We start from the raw sequence: 23,586 nt of genomic DNA, 5'->3' as shown, positions 1-23,586 counted from the left end.
TATTTTCTGTGGTTTAGGTTCACTTGTGTGGAGGTGGATTTTTGGTGTTTGTGTGTGCATGTAATCCTGTTAAAGGTGATATGATCAACTGTCCTTGAAAAATAACAGCTCATTAAATAGTTAGATGCTTTAAAGGTTTAGAATGCTCATTAATTATTAAGCTGTCTAGACAGCTTGATAGATGCCTGATGAAATAACATGGCAGTCAACGTCAGTGCATGCATGCCAGATTCATGCACATGGATGCAGTTTGGAAGTTACAACCACATCAACTTCCCTGCAGAAATGTTTCCATATTTGAACTTAGTTGTTCAAGAAATGCTCCAGGTAGCTTCCTGTTAGACTTCAAAAAAATCTATCACGGACAACATGGCTCACCACTCGCAGTCCTGTTCCCATAAGGACTGACAGAAGCAGTCAGGGGCAAAAGTTTTGTCCAAATTATGTTTCTTATAGGCATGTGAAGAATGAGCAACGATGTCTGTTGTGCACAATGTAAGCTTTATGAAACATAACATTGTAGATCCCAATTGCATGATATTTAAACCCGTATGTGTATGCTTAATTGACTTCCAAATATTTACAGATTTTTCTTGGAAAAAAGAAAAACTGTTAAGAATGTTTCAAACCAAAATAAAGTGTATCCATCTATAAATTTGTATCAGTTCAAAAGGATGAAAAGTTTAAGATCTGGCAAGCCTAAAAGCTGGAGACACAAACTCTCCAAAAACATCACAATTTGTTTTCTACAAGGAAGCTTGAGAAGGAAACGTGTCTCATCAGATATGGTGCAATATTTGTAACACATATTGTAGACATGTTTTTCTTACAGTGTTACCAGTCAAAGTTGAAGTTTCAATGAACAATGTATTTTCTAATCTTTTAAATTAGAAATTTGCACTGTTTTTTCAAATTGTGAAAACAAGGCAGGCTGAAAATATTTATGATGTAGCAAATTTATCTGTCAAACATGTTACATATTTTAGCAATTAATTCAACAGTCTCTTAAATTAAAATTAATCAAAGATTCAACTGCTTTCACAAAAAGTCACCATCATTGACCATGATGTGATCAGAATTTTTTTAATTTTTATTTGTCTGCAGTTGCAATTCACTGAATTACAGCGACCCCTTGTGTGCATTTTCAAAATTACCATTATTGTAAAAGCAAGATCATGTAAAAATCTAAATCAAAACATTGAAATCTAATAACATAAGCTACTTTTACTTTTAGAAACAAAACATTTCAAATTGATCTTTGTAAAAAAAGAAAAAAGCAAAACAAAATTCTCAACTGAATTCAAGTCAATGAAAAATTTTATAAATTCATTGGTGATCAATTTAAAGAAGTAAAATACTTTTCTGTTGCAAAACTATATACAGAAACAGTTCATTTACATTTGTTGAGACAATCAAAGGTCTTTAAAATCAACACAAGTCAATCAGTGTGTTCCATAAGCCCATATCAGCACCATTTCACATCCAGCCCTGTGTTGACAAGAATCTGTCAATCATGTCAAAGGACCTCGCCGGCTGGTCGTAAGGCAGGATGTGTCCTCCTCCTCTGATGATGACCTGGACGGGTAAGAGAATTATTCAAACGTCGGCTCATCTGCATGTAGCATGTGTGGCGTCTGACCTCCACATCTGCTCACCTGGAAAAACTCTCCGACTTGTCTGACATAGCCTGCCACCTCAGTGTCGCTGGGCTGGAGCTTCCAGTGGAACCGGGGAGCGGTTTTATACTCGGCGGCTCCGCTCCAGTTGACAGTCGGTAGAAACCTCTCGGTCAGAGGAGCTGCTACAATCACATCCAGCTGACCGCTGTAGATTAGGACCTGTACATGTGCCACATTTGTTTTTTGTTTACTAAAAGTTAAATTTGAGAAATTTTAAGATTCTTTTGAATGATATCTCTGTTGTGCATTACCCTATAATTATCCATCAGAATCCCCAACCATGGTTTGATGCTCTTCATGACATCCTGCAGTAGGTGCTTCTCCACCTCGGAGCCGTCATGGAAGGTCAGGTTCCCCACGTGGATGGCTTTCCGCACATCTGGCAGCGTCACAAACTGGGAGAAGTACTCCTGGTCTTCAGGTTCCTATGGGGAACAAAAAAAACAAACAAACATTGAGAATGCAGTGGTGATGTATGAAAAAACCTGACAGCAATTCTGATTTCAGACTACCTGGCATGTCATGTAGTTAAAATAGTTTGTGCAGCCCGTAGCGTTTTGGAAAAAGGACGGATACGGATCCACGTCTCCATTCAGCAAAGAGTCAAAAACCTAAAGTTAGAAAAGGAAATAGTTTTGCCATCATGGGATGATTAATAGTTAATCCAAATCAACGATGACCAACATAAAGTATCCTGGTTTCTACCTTAAATGCCTCCACCCATTTCTGCTGCTGGATGAGTTCCACGCCGAGGTCCGTCTGCTTGTCCACATACTGCTTTTGGAGTTTGTCTATCATTCCTGTCTGATACAGGAACTCTCCATAACCACCCAGCATCTGATGGGGAGAGAATGAACAGAGAGTCGAAAGTGAACATACGTCAATACATCTGGAATATGTAGCTATGGGGAAATAAAACGTAGCATGCCACATTTGAAGAGACGTCGCAGATTTAAATGTTTGCATGATACCAACCAGTTCTGGATCGCAGAGTCCGTCACCAATAGCCATGCCCTTAAAGTTGATCTTCACCTTTGCGGTGGGGTTGTTTTTGTGGATGTAATAGGAAATGGCAGGAACGTATTTTCCTGCATACGACTGCAGAAATAAAAGCAAAAATACAAAGTGAAAACCACATCTAACCTCAGAGTCTGAGATGCTTATGTATTTATACTATGGCAGTTTTATCCAATCCAGTTTAGGCAACAACAACAAGAAAGTGTTTAAACAGCCAGTTAGAAATATGTCAGAAGTTTTCTGCAACTTGGTAAGGCACACACATTCAAAGGTTTTCTGTATATTTGAATGAATATTTTAGTTTGAAAATCATGTGTATTTACAGCTTGCAGAAATTGTACAGTGGTAATTGCAATCTGGATTTATAGATATTTGCATAATGAAATTTGCATAATCTTTTAATGTGAAAAGATCGAAAGGCAAAACTTACCTCCCCAGTTGCATAAAACTCATTGGACTGATACTCAGGAAAGAGTTGGAAGAACTGTGTTAAAGCACTTTTAAAAAGGAAGAGAAGGTGATAAGTTAGATGCAGAGAAAAAAGCACAAAACCCTCAAAGAAATGAGAATCATTAGCTGAGCAGGAAAGCAGACCTGTACAGATCTCTGCCAACATCATCTTGGTTCTGAGCAAAGCCTCCGTCATCGTCAGTAAAGCTGAAACCTGTTCCAACCTAAAAAAAAATAAATACACTATAGTTAAAGCTCTGTTTCAATCATGTATTCGTTTTGTTATTTTTTTTTAAATGAGGGAAAATATATACCGGATTGTCAATGTACAAAACTGAATATCTGCTCGTCCACGCGTAATCCCTTAAACCAACTGAAAGACAGAGAAAGACTGAGACTAACAGAAACTGTCAAACAGAGCATTCCCACATCTGCTGCTCGTCTCTGGAAGGCCATGTCTTACCAGTCATGTTCTTGTACACTAAATAAGGTCCATGTTCCACAAAGAGACCGAACATGGAGGTGCCACCAGGTCCACCTTGCAGCCAGAGCAGTACTGGGGCTTTGTCCTGACTTGCCTGGAAATCAGGAACAGGTGAGGTGAATTTTAAAAAGTAGAAGCAAAAGGCTGAACTTCCTTTTTGTTGCATTCTGGTAGTTCTAGATTATATTAGTCTGATTCTAACAGTATGATTAGCATAAAGTATGTTTGTTAGTAACTTTGCATGGAAATATGTGGAATTGATAAGGTCTGAAGTTTCTATGCATTCCTCATTGCCATGAATCTCATTAGACTTTTCAACTAATTTTTTTCACTTTATTTTTCTTTGGATTGTATAATTTTACAAACAAGCAACTTGCATAATAAATTCAAACATGTGAACCCATTTCTCATTTATGTAAGTTTGCTGAAGATCCATCCGTTCAGTAACAACTGGACGTCAGAATAGTGTAAATGCATCACACACAGTTAATGCGTCTCACTCCACACAGAAAGTGGAAGATGACACTCTGAAAATCAATCAGCTGGTTTGTGGGTTGACTAACTCACACAACCCGTTAGAAAACACAACTTGAACCAGTAAAACAATATATTTTCCTCAAATATATTTGTGCTTCTTAAAGAGATTTCGCTCTTCTTGACGTTTTCCAATTGCAACTTACATTTATTTTCACCAACACTTAAACTACCAGAATCCTCATGCGAGTGCAAATGTCTGACCAGACTCCATTCCAGTTCTTGTAAAACAAAGTGCAGCTGAAATTGCAAAACTGAAGAAGTTTGGTTTTTATTGACCGTCAGGAGTTGGCACATGACTCTTAAGTGCACTGGTAAAAGTTTTGATCAAAAACTAAAAGTTACTCATTACTAAATGCAGCAGACAACCACTGCGAGCTTTCAAAATGGTCTCGACTTGTTTTGTGAAAGGGTTTCCTGACAAAAGGTGAAGAGTGTGGGGAAGACTTTAACGCCTCAACAACAACAAAACACATGATACTTTTTGAAACTGTTGAGTGAAACAGGATGAGTGAGTGTCATGCTGGAGAGGAAACAGCTGAGCTCACCATTTGTGCAGGGAAGAACCAGAAGAAGAGGTTGCTGTTGAAGGTCTTGTTGACTGTAAAGTATCCAGAGTAACTCTTGACATTCGCCCCAGGCAATTTTCCAACCATACTTAGTTTCCTGGCTGTCAACAAGGCGCATCAGTGCAATAATTAAGTAAATGATAAAGTTAATGTCGCAGAAAAACCTCGTGTTGTTTGTGAACTTGCTCTTACCTTCATCTATGGCGCCCTTCTCCAGATAAGGGGTGACGAACAGAGGAGCCCCGGGGTCCGCACCATTCAGACCGCTGACTCTGTGAGATTTCCCGCAGAAAAACGGCGAGCAGCTCCGTACGGCGGCTGCAGGGCCCAGGCAGGCCCAGAGGAACAGGAGAGCCAGAGTTTCCCTCAGCATCCTGACAGAAAAAGGCACAGGTTTCATGTGAGTCTTCATATCAGTTTCGCACCTCCTCTTTCCATGTGAGCCTCAAACGCCGCACCGAGTCGGATGTCAGCGCAGTCCCACCGCGGAGGAACCATGACGCACCCTGCCGGAGGCGACTCACCTCGTTATCTCGCCGTCTCTGAAGAAACGAGGCCAATTTCGGCTTCAGTTAAAGGAATGTGCGACCCGAGCGATTGGAAATGCCTTTCACTGTGAGCGCCAGTCACATGACCGAGCCTCAGGTCACGTGATCGAAGACCACGTGGTTTCTCTTCTGACTGCAGGTGTTAGTTGAGCCCTGAACGCTGTCTCGCAGGGAGATTGGCAGGCATGACGTTTCTTCTTTCTGGACGACACTGTTCTGGACGACACTGTTCTGGCAAAATATCTGGTTTTCAGTATGTTTAAGTAGAATAATAATTCAGAATTCACTGAACACACTAACTTATGGTTTCTGCAAAAGTGCAATATAAGAAGTCGGTTACTTCTTATATTGAAGTCTGAGAAAAGAATTGGGATCATGTGACACATCACAACAAAGGAGTGCATAACTGGGAGGTGAAAGGATAAAATGTATTTAAGGTGTTTTCAAATAAAAGTCTGAAATCTGTAACCTGAATTTCTATTCAACTATTGCCTTGGCACTCCTGAATAAATGGCACATGTAACACACATTCCCTTTCTGAATTCAATAGAGATCTCTTCAGATTCCATTTGTGTAATTTAAACTAGTATTTAAATCAAAGTTTTAACCCATCTGCTCTGTGAAAACTTAGGGAGTTTATTGGAGTCAACCAAACAACCAAAAGCATCACAAAGAAGTCACACAGCAGAGAGATCAAGGAGAGGTTATGGAGTAGTTTAAACCAGGAGTGGGTTATTAATATCCCTTCTATTAGTGACTGAAAACCAACCACACAGCACTCTAAACACAAGTGGCAGTCTCATGTTTTGGGAATGCCTTTTTTAAATAAAGGACAGGAAAGATGCTGACAGTTGGTGGGAACGTGGATGGAGATATGCAGGACATTAATTTATAAAGGGGAAGATGGAATTATCTCATGTTGCATTGCAGAAAAAGAACTAAATTATTTGGATGTTATTAAAATAGCTGAATAAAACGACTTCAAAATGACATTTAAGAATTTTACATTTAGTTGAGAACATATGAAACCATTCGTCTAAAAATATCTGAACGTTGTACCTAAAATTTTGTGCATAGCAAAATGACCAGCAGATGGCGCCAACACCCAGACATTCAGTCCGCTCCTCCATCGCAACAACAGACAGCATGAATAACGCGTCAGCTGGTGTCATGTGGTTTAACCAGTCGGACCGTCCCCTGACTTTTTAAACATCAGTTTCGAAAAAAACAAAAACAAAAAAACAAAAAAATAACCCATCAATCTGGGATTTTACAGACAGATTTTTTTTTGTTGTTGAAAAAACTCTGTTGTTTTCTCCTCTGTTCTCTTCATTGACATCGCTCCAAACTTTCGCTTTAAGAAGGCGCGTCTCCGCTGCGGCGTGTTTATCGCAGCCCTTAAAGTGGCACATGGAAACCAGAGCTGATCGGTGCATGGAGGAAACCTTCGGCATTTCTTGTTCGGCGTGAGGAGACGCTTCCGCGAGGCTGATCCACGGAGCGTGTTGTGCTCTGATTGTGGGTATATATGCGGCAGCCCCCCACACCGCGCCGGTTTGGGGGTGGAGGGGGGAACGGATCAGCAGATTCCGACAGATGGACGGACTGGAGGTGGGCTCGAGATTTAAAGGAAGCATGAAATAGTCCGCCGTCAGAAAGGTGCAGCACATTGAAGTGGCATGGAGGCACCGTCAGGGACGATCCGCTGTGAGCCCACCTTGGCCAACTGGGAGTGACTGAGTCGCCAAACTGGTTTGGGATGGCAGCATCCAGTAACTCAAGCCTCTCAGGTTCATCGGTTTCCTCTGGTAAGGGGTCCACACGTGCCACAATTTGTAAATGTCAGATAATACATTCAAAACAATTAGGCTACTAAGATTTCGATCAAGATGTTTCATAATTTTTTTTATTCGAATTCTTAACATTTCTGCTTTATGTCAGACTCGCATTCAACTTTTGCTTGTGTTGTTAAACTGCAGGCGTCTACCAATAATACATAAGTCATAGATGTGTCCTCTTCTTAGTTGTTAAGCATCTATTCCAGACTCCTCTAAATAATCCTGGGAAAGCTTTGCTGTCAGCAGCAGCAGCATGCAGGGGTGGACATGCTATAGGGGAAGGAAGTCTCAGTTTGGCGTTATTCTGAGGTTGTGGAATGCATTCGTTGCGACTGGCTCTGCATATCGTCGGATTGCCAACCGTCTCCATAAATCCTATATTGACTTTCCACTTGGTTGGCTTTGAGGATTGTTTCTGGCATGTGTATAAAGTGTGCTATTTTTTTCTCCCCCCCAAACACAGCACCATGCTGAGATGTTTTCTGACACTGTGGGAAATTCTAATATGGCATGCCTGAGTGAGTTCAGCACAGTTCCAGTTAAATCTTGTATGTATTTAGTTTTTACTGCGAATACAATGTTGTGAACTTCAGCGATTTGTACATGATTATGTATATGTATAAAATATGATTTTCTCTTTTCTAGATTATTTTTCTTTTTTCTTTTTTTGCAGGGGAATGTTGAATTACCAGTTGTTTAAACAAACCTTGTGTAAAACCACCGTCCACATACTTAAGTGGATGAAATGAGTTTTTGGTATAAAGTACATAAACCCTTTTCTCCCACCACCAATTGACGAAGAAGCTTAACCAAAGCTAATGTTTGTGTCGGACAACGCCTCAACAGTTATAAAAAGTCATATTAAGATTATCATGTCATGATTATCAAGTCATGGGACAGGATTTCCACACGCTCATCCAGATTGACTTCTGAAAAATTCAGACCTCAGCGCACACCTTTTTTTTTTTTTTTCTCATCGCTGTTATTATTGTGAGTGGGGTACAGATATGAATCGCGGTACAATCGGAGACAACAGATAGCCCTCTAATACGCTTCAAACGGTTTACCGATACGTATCACGGTTCCGGAACGGGAAGGAGTTGTTCGGACTGCTTTTTTTTTCAGTCAAGCTGACTCGGTGTCTCACAAAGATAGAATTCGTTGTGAGAATCCATTTTTATATCATGTCTTTGCTCTTTTGGACATTATTATTTACTTAACTAAACTAGTGTTACACATGAGATTAGTGTTGCCAGTTAATATGAAGCTCACTTAAAATTTCAAAATAAAATCCTGGACATTTTTTATATCAGGTAATTGCTCTCTTGGGCATTTTATAACTGACTTAACTCAATCACTGTTAATCATGGGATTAGTTTTGACATTTCAAATGAAGTTTAATTAAAATTTCAAAATAAAAGCCTTAAGATTCGTCTCTGGCTAGTGCAGCGCCGTATGCAGTGCAATGATATTAGCTTGAATTATCTTTTTCTCTCAGGTTTGGGCTCTGCCTTGCACAGAGCTAGGCTAGCGCTAATGCTCTGTCAGTCAAAGTACATAATGAAGTGCAATTGAGATTTTAAGACATGGAAACTGAAGTCAACAGATGCTTTCCATCTAATTTGGTAAAGCTGGATCAATTTTGTTAAGAAGAATAAGCAGAAATATTCAGTTTGCTGAAAACAACATACACTTGCATGTGGTTCTGTTAAGTAGTGACTTGAGGGGACATAATACCAATGCATGCCACAGTTGTCAGATTGTATGCACAAAATCTGATTACCATGTGTCTTTTTTCTGATTATGATCTACTTTGTGTTCCTCTAGCATATACATTTCCATATCTATCTATCTATCTATCTATCTATCTATCTATCTATCTATCTATCTATCTATCTATCTATCTATCTATCTATCTATCTATCTATCTATCTATCTATCTATCTATCTATCTATCTATCTATCTATCTATCTATCTATCTATATCTATCTATCTATCTGTCTGTCTGTCTATCTATCTATCTTTCTATATCCTTTGGAGTTTGTTTTTGTGAAACAATGGGGAACAAGTCAAGGGTTAAACTATTTTTGCAATAAACCCAGATTGCATTTCATATGAAAACAACCAATACATGAATTTAGATTGAATGTTGGAAAAAAGAAAAAAAAAGCTGGATTTGTCACAAGTAAAAATGTGTGAGAACACTGCATAGCATGCTCAGTGTTTGTTTTACTTTCTTACTGTCTCGCTATCCTGAGTAGACCACACGGCAGCATCACATTTCCAGAGGTACAGCCCAGTGGGCGGCACACACACTACACACATACACACGCACGCACACACTCATTTCCAAGCTGATACAGTCTGCACTGTAACCACAAGCCTCACGAAACATTATCTCATGTGCGCATTCTGAACAAAAAACGGCCTTTTTGACCACTGCTCCTTTAAGGGGAAAGTCTTTTCTTTCTGCGGTATCGGAAGGTTGTCATTACTGCTGGGCTCTCAATATAATTATCAGGGGTTACAAGCTGCACTGCTGCCAGGGATGGAGTGGTTGTCGCAAGGGTATCATTATTTTCCTACAGAGCTGTTTGGCAGTTAGATACATTTAAATAATCTTGTCTATGAAAAATATAAATGTCTGAAAAATGAGTCTCAGTTCCTGCTCCATATAAGGTCATCTATTCTGCTGCAGACTGAGTGCTGTGGGTGTAGTGTAGCTATTTGTCATAATAAATCTATCCTGCAATGTTTTCTTAAGCTTTTACTTTAGATGATGGTGTATTAAAAAAAAAAAAAAAAACTTAAATTTATGATTAGTTTCTCGGATGTTAGGATACTGAGAGGAAACCGTCATGCCAAAAGAAAAAAAAAGAAAAAGAAAGAAGACGGCATTATACTTTATGCCAAACTTATTCATAAATCTGGTAAATTGGTGCAAAATTGCAGAATCAGATTTTTGAACATCAGTTGGTGGATGCCCACGTGGGCGCCCTGGAAGCACTGCATCCTGTGACAGATCAATAAAACCACACAGGCTTGGAAGAACCTTGGAAAAAAACCATTGCCACTCAGCACAATCCGCTGCTACACACAGAAATGTAACCTGAAACTGTATTACACAGGGAGAGAGCTGCATAACCCCTCAGAGCAGAAGTACTGCTGAGGTCTCTGAGAGCATACTCTCCTCGGAAGGACAGAAAAACAGTGGACATGTGCTCTGTGGTCAGATGACTCTGTTTCAGTTTACTTTTAGTGGACGGGGGCGGGGTGGACATTGGGTTCTACATTCCAAAACATGAAAAATATCATTCAGGCTTTCATCAGAGGAATATGTTAATGCCAGCGTCTGTGATGGTATGAGGGTGCTTTGGTGCCATGGCGCAGACATGAGAGTGCCATAACTGCAGAGGTGTCATTTTCAGTTTTTCTGGCTTCTTTAATCCAGTTCTTTGTTTAGAGCATGCAAACAAATGATCCTTTTTAAAAACTATGTTTAAAACATATTTCTTTGAAAAAAACTAATATTAAACTCCCACGAACTCCCTTTTTTTTCCATTTTTATTTTTAGATAAATCGACCCTGGATTGGCAGGTAGACTTTCTGAATGAAGTTTGCATGTTCTTCCCCTTCATGTTTATAGGTTCTTTCCTCCAGAAACATGAATGTTAGGTCAATTGGTCGCTCAGATATTTGGTGGGCGTGGCCTAATTCCCCAACAATGCTTCCTAGAAATTTTTAAGAAGTCAGCCCCAACCCACGCTGTGACCTATTGTGAAATTCAGTACACATGTACCATATAAAAAAAGTTTCTTGGAGTTATGGTGCAAACACAGCAGGAGGTTAGCCAATTTGGATGAAGGAAGGTTGTCTCTTACACAAGTTGTATCTGAGGAAACTCATACAGCTTTTGACGTGCAGAATTCAAAGTCACTCACCACAATCTTGAGGCATTGAGATAAGAAAATATCAAAAGGTTTTTGATCCATCAGAGCATGTGGATGTGACCAAGAATCAAAAACTGACCAATCACCAAAAAACATTACGGTGGAGTAACTTTCACACACAAGCTCCCAGCTGCATGCATCTTTGTGTGTGTCATAACAGACCACATTCACATGGTCAACATGTGACATCACCTGTTTATCTGCTGGCAGGCTTCCTTTCAGTCTATGATTCATAGAGATTTCAAGCTGTGTCTGATGACAGAACAACGTGACGCCGAATCATTCTCTTAACAGTGGCTGGTGGTTGGTACCATGCGAATGGCAAAATCCAATTCCTCGTCATTTGTATATAGTTGGTTCTAAATCACACATGCATCATCCGATTTGCACCAAGCTCGACATAAAATGATCTTTGTTAAGCTCTTAAAACCCAACAGGTTTATTTGACTCCACTGCACCCCCTAGATTATTCCAACAGTTATATTTCCCTGATACTTCATCTGATCTGCACCAGATATTTTGTGCATCGTCAGGGGACATTGCGACAGGTAGTTTGATGACATAACTTTAGTACCACCCTCTCAGCAAACAAACTTGAAGCTTATTGGATCAAAAGCAGTCGTTCACCACTGTGGTGCATTACAGGAGTACTAGGCTTTCAATAGAGCACTTTGGATACCTCAGTAGCATGTCAATCTTGAGGCTATTGGCCCCAGACTCTTCACTTCCACCTCCCAGATAGTAACATAAAAATCTTCACCATATAAACTCTTATCAGAGTTGGAACCTTCACGCTTACTACTTTCATCTTCAGCAGCCATTGCGTATAAATGGAATTTTGAGTTCAGTTTTTCATAACTTTATTACTATTTGGTAACTTTTTGCCTAGGCCTCATCTGGTCTGTATTTCACTTTGTTTATCAATTTCTTTCTCAGCAATGCCCTTCGACTTTCATTTATGTTTGAAAAGTGTTAAGGTAATGAAGCTGAACTTAGGAAGGATCTTGAGTTAAATTGCATCTGTGATTTACATCTAAACAAAGTTTGAATAGCAACATACCATAAGGTTGGATGATAACTAGATGCATGCTGTAGCATCTTTAGTTCTCAGGTGATATATTTTCCAACATCAGCAGTATTCCTGCTACCTATTTGGTCTAAATATTATGGGAACTTGTACTGTATCACCAGGACACCATTTTCCAGATTCCCTCTGGAAATAAATGATGGAAAACAAATCAAGGAACAAGGCATCAGAGAATGTTTTCATCTTCAGGACTGAAGTGACATATCTGTTTGGGGAGGCAGAATTGCAGCTATGTATTACAGTGATGCTGACTGCTCAACATGTTTCTGGCAAAGGTTGCAGCTCTCAATGTCTTTTTGTTCCATATCCACCCCCCGAACACCTAGAACAAATCATGTGGGAAAGGATTTTCTGTCATGTGCAGCGAGCTACTTGCACAAATTACTTGTATGTTTTGTAGCATCAGCAAAGAAGTATGGTTGTCCCAGACGTATTCCAGCGCTGCTCTGGTTAATATGGGGAAGATAATAAAAACATATGCCTGGAAAACAAGGAAGCATCGGAATCAAGTTCCCATATTACAGTTTTGGTTTAACTGAACACGTTTGTATTTCTGTAAACTGGTCAACTGCATACTTTCTGCATAAACTCTTTTCATGGTTCATGCGCAAAAAATATTTTCTGCCCAGCTCGCAGTGTAAACAGTCTTATTTTGAAACTGTGTATTGCACAGATGGTCTCCCTGCTGCAGTTCAGCTGCACCCTACTGAATCACTGTGTGTGCTGATGGTCTGCATGTAACTCAGAGATAAACTCCAGGTTGTTATTTTCCACATGCCAGTCGTGGAATTTATTTTAATAGATGTCCCGTAAGCAGTAAATATCATAAGAAAAGTATGTTTTCAGTTGGAATAATTTTATTCTCAGAATAAAATGTTTAAATGAAATCATGCAGATCTACAACTTTGGTTTCTGGATAGGTTATAAAACAATCTATTTATACCTACAGACGCATATAAATTTTGCATTAGTTATGACACTAAGCTGTTCTTTCAAAGACTTTAGATCTTTGTCCCTTGTGCTCTCATTGTGGTGTTCACAGAACGAGTGGGAGTTGTTGAGATTCTTCAACCAGTTGCAGATTTACATATTGACAGAGTAAATTTAAGGGGAGACAGGTTGCTTTCTTAAACCTGTTCGCACTGCCTGTTCTTGCCAAAAATGCTTGCCTTTGAATGGCGACAGAAGGTACTTTCTATCAAGTTGATGATAAATAATAGCATTGCAAAAGAATGAACATTTTCTGTCTGCCCAAGTTAAGCCAAATTAAATCAACCTCAATAACTTTTGTCATGAATTTTTGTGTGCTGTCCGTAAGTACATATTTAGTTGGCCAGCTTCCCAATACAGATAGAGTCATTTCATTTTTCAGTTTCAGTTAAATAACCTACTGGGTTTTGGTGAGCACCTAACCTAACCTTTTCACAATAGTTTGACTGAAGTTCAGCTCATTCCTCCTGACAGAATAGGTGCTGCAGACGCAGTACTGACCACGGATTTGTCTATAGGGCTGAGATCACAGCTTTGTGAAGCCCAGTCCAAAACATTTAGATCATAGAAAAGACTACACAGGTAATCTTTTGGCATTTTCAGTTTAGAAGACTCAGACTCCTCCCTTTTTTCTCGCAAACCAAAAAACAAACACTTCAATTTTAGCTTCTTGAGTTCACAGAAGAGGCCTTGAAAAAATATGTCCCTTCTCCCTGATTGGATTTTGCAAATTGCATTCTATCCTTTTTATGTTGCATTTAAAGTAATGGCTTCTTCCTCTCTGATTAGCCTAACAACCCATGTCTTTACCTAATATTACCCATCAACCTGTCATCTTCACCAGTTGAGCTGCTAGTGTCAGCAGCAGTCTCTCTCTTTTTTTGTTCTCTGCTGAAGTCCAAAATTTTTCAAGAGCAAAGACATTTGAGCAGACATTCTCTCAGGGCACAACGATCCTACAGCATGATCCCAATTCATAGCGTTTTCTCTTTGTCACCAGAGCGAACAGCCATTGCTAGCAATTGCATTACATGCTTGTGACTGTATTGGAGTGAAGCACAAAAAAAAAGATTGTATTTTTGGTGGGTACAACCCTCTGGCTGCTCCAGATTTATAAATCCCCAGCAATCCCGACATGCCAACTCTAAACTACTCAGAAATTCATTTTGATGTATTTCGGATTCATCTGCGTTCATGTGGCTGCCTGTGTTAGTGTGTCTTTGAATGAGAAGGGATAAGAATGAAGCAACCCTGAGAAGCTCTTTCGTTTTGCGGCGAAAGCTGAGGCAGTACTCCAGACCGGAATGCCGTCCGTCATTAATAAGAATTAGATCGAAAAAGAGAGCATTTGGCCGGCGACCAGCTGAAATCACATTCTTTAAATAAGCCGCAGTGAAATAAATCTTGCAGGCTGTTGCCAGTGTGGTGCACTGTGACAAAGCTTCAGTGTTAGGACAATAGATTTTTCTGAGGCAGGTTGGCCACTCACCAGCACTCCAGACCTTGAAGGCGGTTTGAATGTATATATTGATAAAAATAAATATGCACCCAACCTTCACTCAAGCATGCAGAGAACAGCAGTGAGGAATGCTCCTGCAAGCACAGTTGGAATGATCAAAGTGAGAACAATAACATTTTAAGCGTTGATGCAATTTATATGAGTAATTAGTTTGCGAGCATCACTGCTCACATCCAACAAGTGCTCACTGGTTTCCGTAATCCAATTCCCGCCCTGCTTTGTTTTTTTTCCCTCTGGCCAGAGAGGTGCGGCACGGATCTGCTCACAAGGGCAAAGGAATGCTTTGCATGAACAACATGTATCCTCAGGAAAAACATGACTCACTGCTAACAATGTCCATTAAATATTCCTGCAGTGTAGCAGAGAACAGGAATTAGGGTTTGCTATTATATCAAAAGTGAGCCATGGAACTAATCACCTAAATGGCATACTGCTTGTCACTGTACTTAAGTGCAAATAACAAGAATAAACTAATTACTGAATTTATATAAGAAAATGTAAAAAAAAAATAATTAATTAAAAACAGAGGTCTTTTTAGTCCTTCAATGCAGTGTTTGGTTTGTTTCCCATCAATAAATAGGAAGAGAAAAATATACCTTAAATTTGGATGTTTTTGTTATCTAAGAGCAGGCGCTGGCTTATATTGTCTCCTCTTGTTATTTTCCAGTTGTCATTTCATGTCTTCTTCACAGCTTCAAACCACAGCAGACATTTTGGAAGCTCAGAAGATCTCCACCAGGATGCATTTTTGCATTCACTCAGACAAAGCCTCACATAGCTATTAGAGCCAAGTGTGAGTTTCCTTTCATTTTTATGTTTCTGACCGCCCTATTTTATTTGATTTGATTAAAATGTTCTTGATCAGCAGATCTGATGGTTTCTCTATGTTTTATTTGGACTTTGGCTGAATATTCACCGTTTTAGTGTCCTCACCAGCTACCTAACTCGGTAGATCTTGCAAATATCTCAACACTTTTTTAATCATGGCACATGTCTGAAACAGTCCTCTAAAACTTTGGTCCATCAGCATCACTGTGATGCATCGCTGTGTGATGCATCAGCGTTACACAGTTGCTGCAGATGTTTTGCTTTGCTTGCTAATGTGAATTTCTCGTTTCAACACATTCTGAAGAAGCTCTGTTATATTTATTCTACACCTTTAGTGTCTCAGAATGCCTTTGAGAAGTTGTCCAATTTTATTTTCTTTTTAAAAGTTTTTAATGGAAAAGAAATCCACCAGAAAACAATGAAAAAGCACATTTTAAATAGATGCCGTCTCACTAGTTAATGAATAACCAAATAATGAAAGCAGAAATCCAATTGCTTATGTGTTTAATTCAAAAACCACACTTTAAATTTTGTCAGTGGTACAAAATTGCAGAAGGGAGACACAATCCTGAAAAATACAAATTTCTCAAAAAACGTGCACCGTGGTCTTTTTTTCCAGGCCATTTGGATAAACAAAGCCAAAAAGTAAAAACACAGAAAGTGTCATAGGACCAAAAAAAGCCTAAGGAATATTACATTGTGTTCACTCACAAAAACCTGCATTTTAAAAAGCAGTTGAATGACAGCATTATTGCTGGGAAAGAGGTTTCCGTATAAATGGCGTATGTTTATTCTGGCCTTTTACATCTATTGCTTCTACTGATTTAGTTCTATTAATGTAAGGAAGTTTTAGAAATGGCTATGAACTATTGGTGCGAAATAGTGATATTAAAGTGGAAAAATATCTGAGACTTACTAAAAAAGTGCCACTGTGCTTTGTTGATCTCGTCGTTCATATTCACCTGTGAAACACAGTGACCCTAACCCCGATCCCTCGTAGCATTTATTTATTTTTTCTGTTTGATTTGCTTCTGATGGTTTTCCTGAGTGATTTTGCAGATGGTTCCTAAAGCATGGAAACACTCCTGGGAAGCCTTAGCAACAAGCTGCAGTTCATCTGATTGAATATGAGACAATCTTCTCTGACGGCTCCATCAGTTCTGGTGGCGACTTTGCAGCTGTGATGTGTTGCAGTCTTTCCACAGTGGGATTCAGTATGCAGATTGAGCTTTTTATCTCCAACGAGAGAAGGTCTTCCTCTCTACACTTGGTTGCGTTACCAAATTTCTCACACATTTCAAAACAGACAAACAAAAGCACCTCAGAAAGACATTTTTGTATTTAAATGCCATATTAAATTGTGGTAATGTTAATTTTTAAGACCATGGGTGCCAAAGTCCAATCTTTTAGCTCTATTGTCCTGCTACCAATAGATGCATCTCCACTCCTATACACCTGAATCTACTAAGCAGATTGCTGCCAAGTCCCTGAAGAGTTAAAAGATGCTGATGAGCCATTTCATGGCATTTAATGGTTTCAGGATGGCAGCTCTCAAGGAATGGACTTGGGCAGCCCTGTTCATGATTAGTAGATAAGGTCGAGGCAGGAAATGATGCCACCGACCCCAGGATGTTCCAATCTGACCATGCGTCCCTTTGCCACTCCTCCTTGATGTTTGCAAAGAGAAATATGCCAACTGAGCACCTAAGAGTTTTTTTTTTTTTTTTTTTCATGACTGTGGTTGTTTGGAGTCAAAGTAAAGCACATTTGCTTAACAGCAGAGCCCTGGTTGGTTTACAATAGAAATCCAACCAGCGAATCCTACAATAAACCCACAAAAGCACAGAACTAAAACATCCCATTTGACCATAAGATTGTAAACCTTCATTTTGTAAAGCAACAGCGGTAAACACTCTGCCGACTTTAATTATACACCCAGTTTACATTTTTAACTTTAGATTAAAAACTCCTTATTACAGCATAAAAAGTAGTGCCGCTCTGTTAGAACACAAATTACACTTTAGACATACCAACTTTTACTTTCTGTGCTACAATAAGTGCTTTTTTGTCTTGTTTTTCCCCCACATCTGGCTCACTTTGTCCTGAGCCAGATGTGGGAAGAATCTGTGGGCTAAATGGCCCACAGATTTGAAGTGGTAGCTATATATTATTTCCATGGTCATTATCTTCAAGTTTTGAATTTTCATTTCAGTAATATTTACATCAATGCCACCTACTGATACTATGATAAAATGAAAAACAAAGTGATCTTGATTTTTATTTCTATCTTAAGCTCTTTTTAGATAAGTTTTCTTATCATATGTTTCTGTTTACTCAGTGTCGTGTAAAAATAAATTGCCCTCTTATAGCACCCTTCTGTTTTTTTTTTTTTGTTTGTTTGTTTTGTTTGTCTTTTTGGGTGGCATGGTAATGTTTCAGATCAAATATATATAAATATTAAAAAAAAGACATCCTGAGCCATCCCGAGAAGGAAGTAGATTTCAAATAATGATTTTATTCATTAAAAGATAAAAGCTACACACACTTGCCAGGTCCAATACCTAATAACTTCTTGTGGGAACAGTTCCTGTTAAGCATTTCAGATAACCGGGTAACTGTGAATGAGTCTTTTATCTCACTGTGGAGGAATTTCGGCCCACTCTTCTTTGCAGATAAAAGAGACAAACTCCAAATAAAACTGTTGGAAGATCTTCTGAAACCCAGAAGATGAGTTGTTTTCCTGACCAATTTGGAAAACAGAAAAGTCATACTTTTTAAGCAGACTGTACAGAACGACTGTACAGACTGTACAGAACAATCACACCGTCTTCTATGTCCCACTTTGTGCTGAGAAATGTGCTGCGACACGATTAAAATCCTGTCTCCAGCGCCGTAGCAGTCGATGTCAGACGACACACTACAGCATTTGTCACTAATCGAGGGTGATGTATTGTTAGAGCTGTAAGAATCATTAAAACATGACATTAAACTGCAACTTGCCCCGGGGCATTTACTCCATCTCCTCCCTTCTTTAATCTAATGCAAAAGCGCACTCCATCATGTAATCCGTAAGTGTTCACATAAACATAACTCACTGCATTTTCCCAGAAGAGGGTCTCGCTGTAATTACCTCTCCCCTGCTTTGATTGCTGTGTTTGTGCTTTTATCGCAGCGGAGATGTTGTGTTTTCAGGTTCGTGCCACTGTTTAATACAGATCAGGTGTGCATAAAGACACGCAGGCGTGCGTCGCATATTGATTGTGTTTGTAGCGGTGATCAGAGACCCAACAGGCAGATGCACAGCGTGAAGCATAATTATAACCGAGAGAAACACCAGTGGCATATAATCATAATAAATGGCTCATATTTAATACGCTTGGGAGCAGAGGAAGATTGAGATTTTAATGAAAAGTATCATAAACAGTCCTAGATATTCATGACAAAAACCCTGCTTTATTTTTATATTTTTCAGATCCTGATGACTACCAGCCACCAATATGGAAGTCATACTGTGAGTATTTATAAATTTTCTGCAAAAAGCTTTTAACCTGACATTTATCATAATATATATTATTTTGGGGAGAAACATATCACCCTGACTTCCTGTGCTGCAAAGACTCAGGTCTTGTTTTTTGCAGTAAAATTAGAAACTGCTCTTTCTTCTGCACAAAAGGTGCACAGTCAGACACACTCGCCCACATACACAAATGCAAAGCAGCCGATTTCTATTTTCTGTGTAAAATAGGTTACCAGCAGCCAAGAAAACACGATTTTCCACCTGCCGACAGGCTAAGCTAAAATAGATTTGTCAGAGGACCCATTTTAATACACAATGTGTAGGGTTTTTTTTCATGTGGGAGACTATTTAAGTCCCAAAGCACGTTTGATACTTTTACCCTTATGGCCTAATTTCAGTTTAACTAGAACTAGTTTGGTCAAGTCTTTGCAGCCGATAAAGTTCTGCATATTTGATTTTCTTTCTCCTTTACTGAAGCCTCCTACCATATTCTTCTGGTTCTCTCCTGAGGTATTTTTTAGAGGTGTCAGTGTCACAGCAGTGGATGGTGTCCAGATCTTCCAGGTTGGCTTAAATCAGCTTGACAAAACATGAAAGTTCACAGTCAGGTGCCTTCCTTCCCCCACCAAGAGAATCTGCTGCCATAAGGGCTGAGCTGAGCCACACACTGTGATTTCTTAGCTAGTACTGGTTGTTTCTTATGAAAACAGCATCTCTCGTGTATCGAAAACTCAGTGAAAAAGATACAGCAAGCAGAAATTCACAGTTTGTAACTGATTGTTTCATTTCTATTCCAACAGATTTTGCCGAAAATAGCACTGAGTTGTGCCATATTTCTCTTCGGCATGACTGATTTGAGCCAGTATTTTAACTGCATTGCATCTAATATGTATTATATGGTTTTGTACATTTACAAGTCAAATGTCTGCTTTGAAATTGAAAGATTGAGTTTAAATGTGTTCAAAGTTCAACTATAAGTTCAGCCTTGATTCACACAATGCATTTTCATTATATGGCTCATGTCCAGTAATTTACTCACTCTTCACCCTGAACCATGGCACACTCCATTCTACTGGCAGGCTTAGTTAAGATGTGTTAAATGCCCTAAAATAAACTAATTTATTGCAGCATTACTATATAGTGTTTACTTTGCTGACTGGCCATTTGTTTCAAAAATATTTAATCAGCAGAAAAAAACCCAAACAAGTCAAGAATTTTTTTTATTTTTTTTTAACAAACTCACCACGGGATGTTAATTTGTACAATCCACTTTGCCAGTATGACAAACATTTGTTTTTTCTGAACACAAAATAGATATGTAATAGAGTAAAAAGCCTTTTACCAATATCTGCAAAATCTCTGTTTAACTAGAACTAGTTTGCAGTTCGTACATAAAAAGGAGGAGTCGTTGATTTGGCCACATATGGATCAGATTACTGGTAGATCACATCAGACCTTTATTTAACATGAGGCTTTGTAAGCCATGAGTTCATAATGTAATGCACCGACAAGGTTACTACAGAATTCAGAAGAGAAACAAGCCCACAGCATTACATATTCTCCATGCATACTTAATATTATTTAAGTATGTATGTATCAATTTGATGAAGCTATTTATAATTTTGTGGCTTTACAGGTCATTGACTGTTCACACTGGAGTCTCATGGGAACAACCGTTCAAAAAAACAGACTTTACCTAAACATTTTCAATTTTGTTTTAAGACCTGTGAACACAGTCTTGTTTCCCCTAACCAAAGCACACAGATCCAGTATAGGTCCCACTGGCATTTAGGTAGCTCCCAGTTTAGATGTTGGTAACACAGGGGCAGAAAAGGCCTTTTTTCTGGCTTGTCTCCCAAACACCTGGTTGACATTTAGATAGCATCTTGTGGTTGTTATGGAACCTTGATGACCCCAAAATGCCACTCTTTGCTGTAGATCTCTAACAGTGAGCTCTGGAGGTTTTTTTTTTTTTCACCTCTGTTATTGTCCACCTCAGCGTATTTGGTGACAAGATGAATATGAATCCTCGTCTAACCTAGTCGTCAATATATTAGATTCATTTATGTCCTCCTGTCACAGAAAAGCTCGAAGTGATCATTAATGAAACATTACCAAACAATATTACATTAAAAATTGATGGTGCTAATAATAGTGCTACTAGTTATTCTACTTAAAACGACATAAAGAAATGCACTGAAATTAAAGATTGGGTTTGTCAAGATTTTGAATGTGGAAATGCTATTGCAAAAAAACACATATGTCAAAAGACTTTTATCACATTTTCAAAGTGGAAGTAGGTAAGCAAATAGTTTATTTTCTAATATAATGCATTTTTCTTAGAACAGCTATTTTAAAGCCATTAATTAGGAAATGTTGTTTTCCAATTGTTCAATATAGCTCTGTCTATAAATACTACAAAACAAACTTGGTATGTTTCCTCTGAACTATGTTTAACTGTGTTTATTTTGGATGTCACATCTGCTGCTTGCATGCAATTATGTCCTGCATGGAGCTGTTTATAGCTCAGAAGGCCAGACAAACTTCATTAACATGCATGTTTTATCTGACAGTGTACCAGCTCCAGCAGGAAGCTCCAAGACCAAAGAGGATCACTTGTCCTCAGGAGGTCAGTGTGTCTGTGAACGTTAAAAAGCTGGGTACTGAAGGGAGCTGGAGTGAGTTCATGTTATGTTAATGACTCGTAGAAAAACAACATAAACATCTGCATCATCTGTCCAAAACCCTGGGAAAATATCACACTTTATTTACTGGAAACCTGATGGGTAATAAACTACTGCAGCAAACATACTAATTAGGCTTGACCTAGTTTTGGCAATTTGAAACTGAGTGCTTAAAAAGACATAGAACTTTAAAAGTTTTTAATGAAAAACTGAGTTACAGCACTGATGAGGAGAGTGCATGTTGCATCTGTTGCTGTATTTGTCAGAAGAAATACCCAATGTCACCTCTGAACATGTGGTTAAAGCACCCTCAAACACCTGCTGGCCTTGTTCATCTCCTCTTTATTTTCTCTTTACAAGTCGGGTCTATCAGACAAGACATGTATTCTGTCTGGAGATTAAACTGGGCTTTTACTTTCAGGTTTGAAGCTTGAGTTTATTCCTGGGGAAATGATTGAGTGTGGCAGCTGGAAGCCAGACCAATCATAAATAATAACCTGTCGGGAGAGGCTCCCTACTGCTTTGAATTCACCTCACGACTGAATGTTTAAGCCGTGGCGCTAAAAATTAAGTGTTGTCCTTTTATTGGCTGAAAAACAGATTCTTTTTTTTTTTTTTTTTTCAGATATTTACATTGAAACTTAAAAATATGTACATGTCAAGCACATCAGGTTTTTGACCTAAAAATAAAATCTCACCTGTTCTTTCAGTAAATTCTGTCTGAACAGTCTAATTCCAGACATTTTGAACTTTTAAAGGGTTTGTATAATATTTTTATGTCTCCCTTGTTGAAAGTAGAGAAATATGTAAAAATGAATAAATAAATAAATAAATAAATAACACACTGGCTGCCAAAACACAATACATCAATAATAATAATAAAAAAAACTTTTAAGGGTTAAATGTAAGTTCACATGGTGAGGTTAATGTAGCAATTTGTTCGGTGAGGAACTGTAGCTTGTGACCCAACAAACCGCCACCCTACCCAGGGATTTAAAAGGGCTTTGAGGTAAATCTAATCTGTCTGTATTTCGCCATAGAGGCATTTGTCATCATAATTACTTCATTGGCAAGTACCACAAGAAGAACACCATTTTATTATTTTATAATCATATAACCATGTTTATAACCTGTTTTTTTTTGCCTTTAGTAGGTAATTCAGTCAAAATAATGATACACAACCTGTAGTTAATTTAGCACAGAGACGACTAACCAATACTCTGTTGAAGCCAAGAGCGGCGTGACACTGTGTAATTCTTTTTTCATTTTGAGTTACTTATCTACTTGAAGTGGAATGATTAATTTAAGTAGCACATTGTCAAAATGCTAGAAACTTTGGACTCTGTCAATGACTGCCTTTTAATCTGTCTAGAAAAGAAGAAAAGATCCAAAGAACTCAGACATTTTGCTGAAAAAAAACCCAAAACACAACAACATTGTGTTATCAAAACACTGGTGAAATTTAATGCACTTTTTACCGTCTTCACTGAGAGAACTGCCAATCTTCCATTGTATAACCCAGCAGAACTGATGCGTGTCTCATCCTATTTTGAGTACTGCTACACTTTGATGAGCAGAGTAAAAGCTCTAGGGCTGGTTGTGAGAGATTAGTGGCAGGCTGGTAATTCAATACAAAATTATGTTTTACATTATAAGAAGTCCTTCTGTTGGAGCGTCGCCACTACCGGCAATGTAGAAGAAATTTCTGGGTTATGAAAAAACGTACATCTTTCAGCGTATTTTCACTCATATAGCTTCCCCTTGTCAGTGTGAAGACCAGAAAATAAAGTCATATATATCTGTGCTCCAGATACCTTTGTCACCCTGATGTGTTATTCTAACATGCCTTATATAATTTTTTTCCCAGCTGGTCATCTTTTACCTGCTGTTT

The 23,586-nt window shown here is 38.6% G+C and overlaps 2 protein-coding genes across 3 annotated transcripts in view; one reads left to right on the top strand and one right to left on the bottom strand.

Annotated features, from left to right (window-relative positions):
• Positions 1-482: 482 nt before the first annotated feature.
• Positions 483-5,366, bottom strand: cpvl (carboxypeptidase vitellogenic like). Its single transcript, XM_055047426.1, has 13 exons — positions 5,258-5,366; positions 4,926-5,107; positions 4,713-4,834; positions 3,610-3,724; positions 3,461-3,519; positions 3,291-3,370; positions 3,127-3,193; positions 2,655-2,777; positions 2,385-2,516; positions 2,192-2,290; positions 1,931-2,104; positions 1,656-1,838; positions 483-1,575 (listed from the first exon to the last, which is right to left on the bottom strand). Exons 2-13 carry the CDS (start codon positions 5,104-5,106, stop codon positions 1,477-1,479), a joined length of 1,434 nt encoding a protein of 477 aa, XP_054903401.1. The 5' UTR covers position 5,107; positions 5,258-5,366; the 3' UTR covers positions 483-1,476.
• Positions 5,367-6,531: 1,165 nt separating this feature from the next.
• chn2 (chimerin 2) overlaps positions 6,532-23,586 on the top strand; it is a 33,154-nt gene continuing 16,099 nt past the window's right edge. The window contains exons 1-3 of one of the 2 annotated variants that reach the window (XM_055047803.1): positions 6,532-7,089; positions 18,967-19,005; positions 21,585-21,640. In XM_055047803.1, coding sequence (XP_054903778.1) covers positions 7,041-7,089; positions 18,967-19,005; positions 21,585-21,640 — 144 coding nt within the window. In that variant the 5' untranslated portion in view covers positions 6,532-7,040. The remainder of the gene's footprint in view (positions 7,090-18,966; positions 19,006-21,584; positions 21,641-23,586) is intronic. The other variant, XM_055047802.1, reaches the window with a different exon arrangement.

The sequence above is a fragment of the Poeciliopsis prolifica genome, unplaced genomic scaffold (assembly GCF_027474105.1).
Source record: "Poeciliopsis prolifica strain line A6 unplaced genomic scaffold, Auburn_PproV2 SCAFFOLD026, whole genome shotgun sequence".
Classification (NCBI taxonomy): Eukaryota; Metazoa; Chordata; class Actinopteri; order Cyprinodontiformes; family Poeciliidae; genus Poeciliopsis; species Poeciliopsis prolifica.
This window is presented reverse-complemented; position numbering and strand designations above follow the sequence as displayed.

Coding starts and splice junctions, on each gene's coding strand:
- cpvl (XM_055047426.1), bottom strand. CDS start 5,106: ATGCTGAGGGAAACTCTGGCTCTCCTGTTCCTCTGGGCCTGCCTGGGC. Junction 2,291..2,384: donor AATGGGTGGAGGCATTTAAG/GTAGAAACCAGG, acceptor TTCTAACTTTAG/GTTTTTGACTCTTTGCTGAA. Junction 1,839..1,930: donor TTCTGATGGATAATTATAGG/GTAATGCACAAC, acceptor GCACATGTACAG/GTCCTAATCTACAGCGGTCA.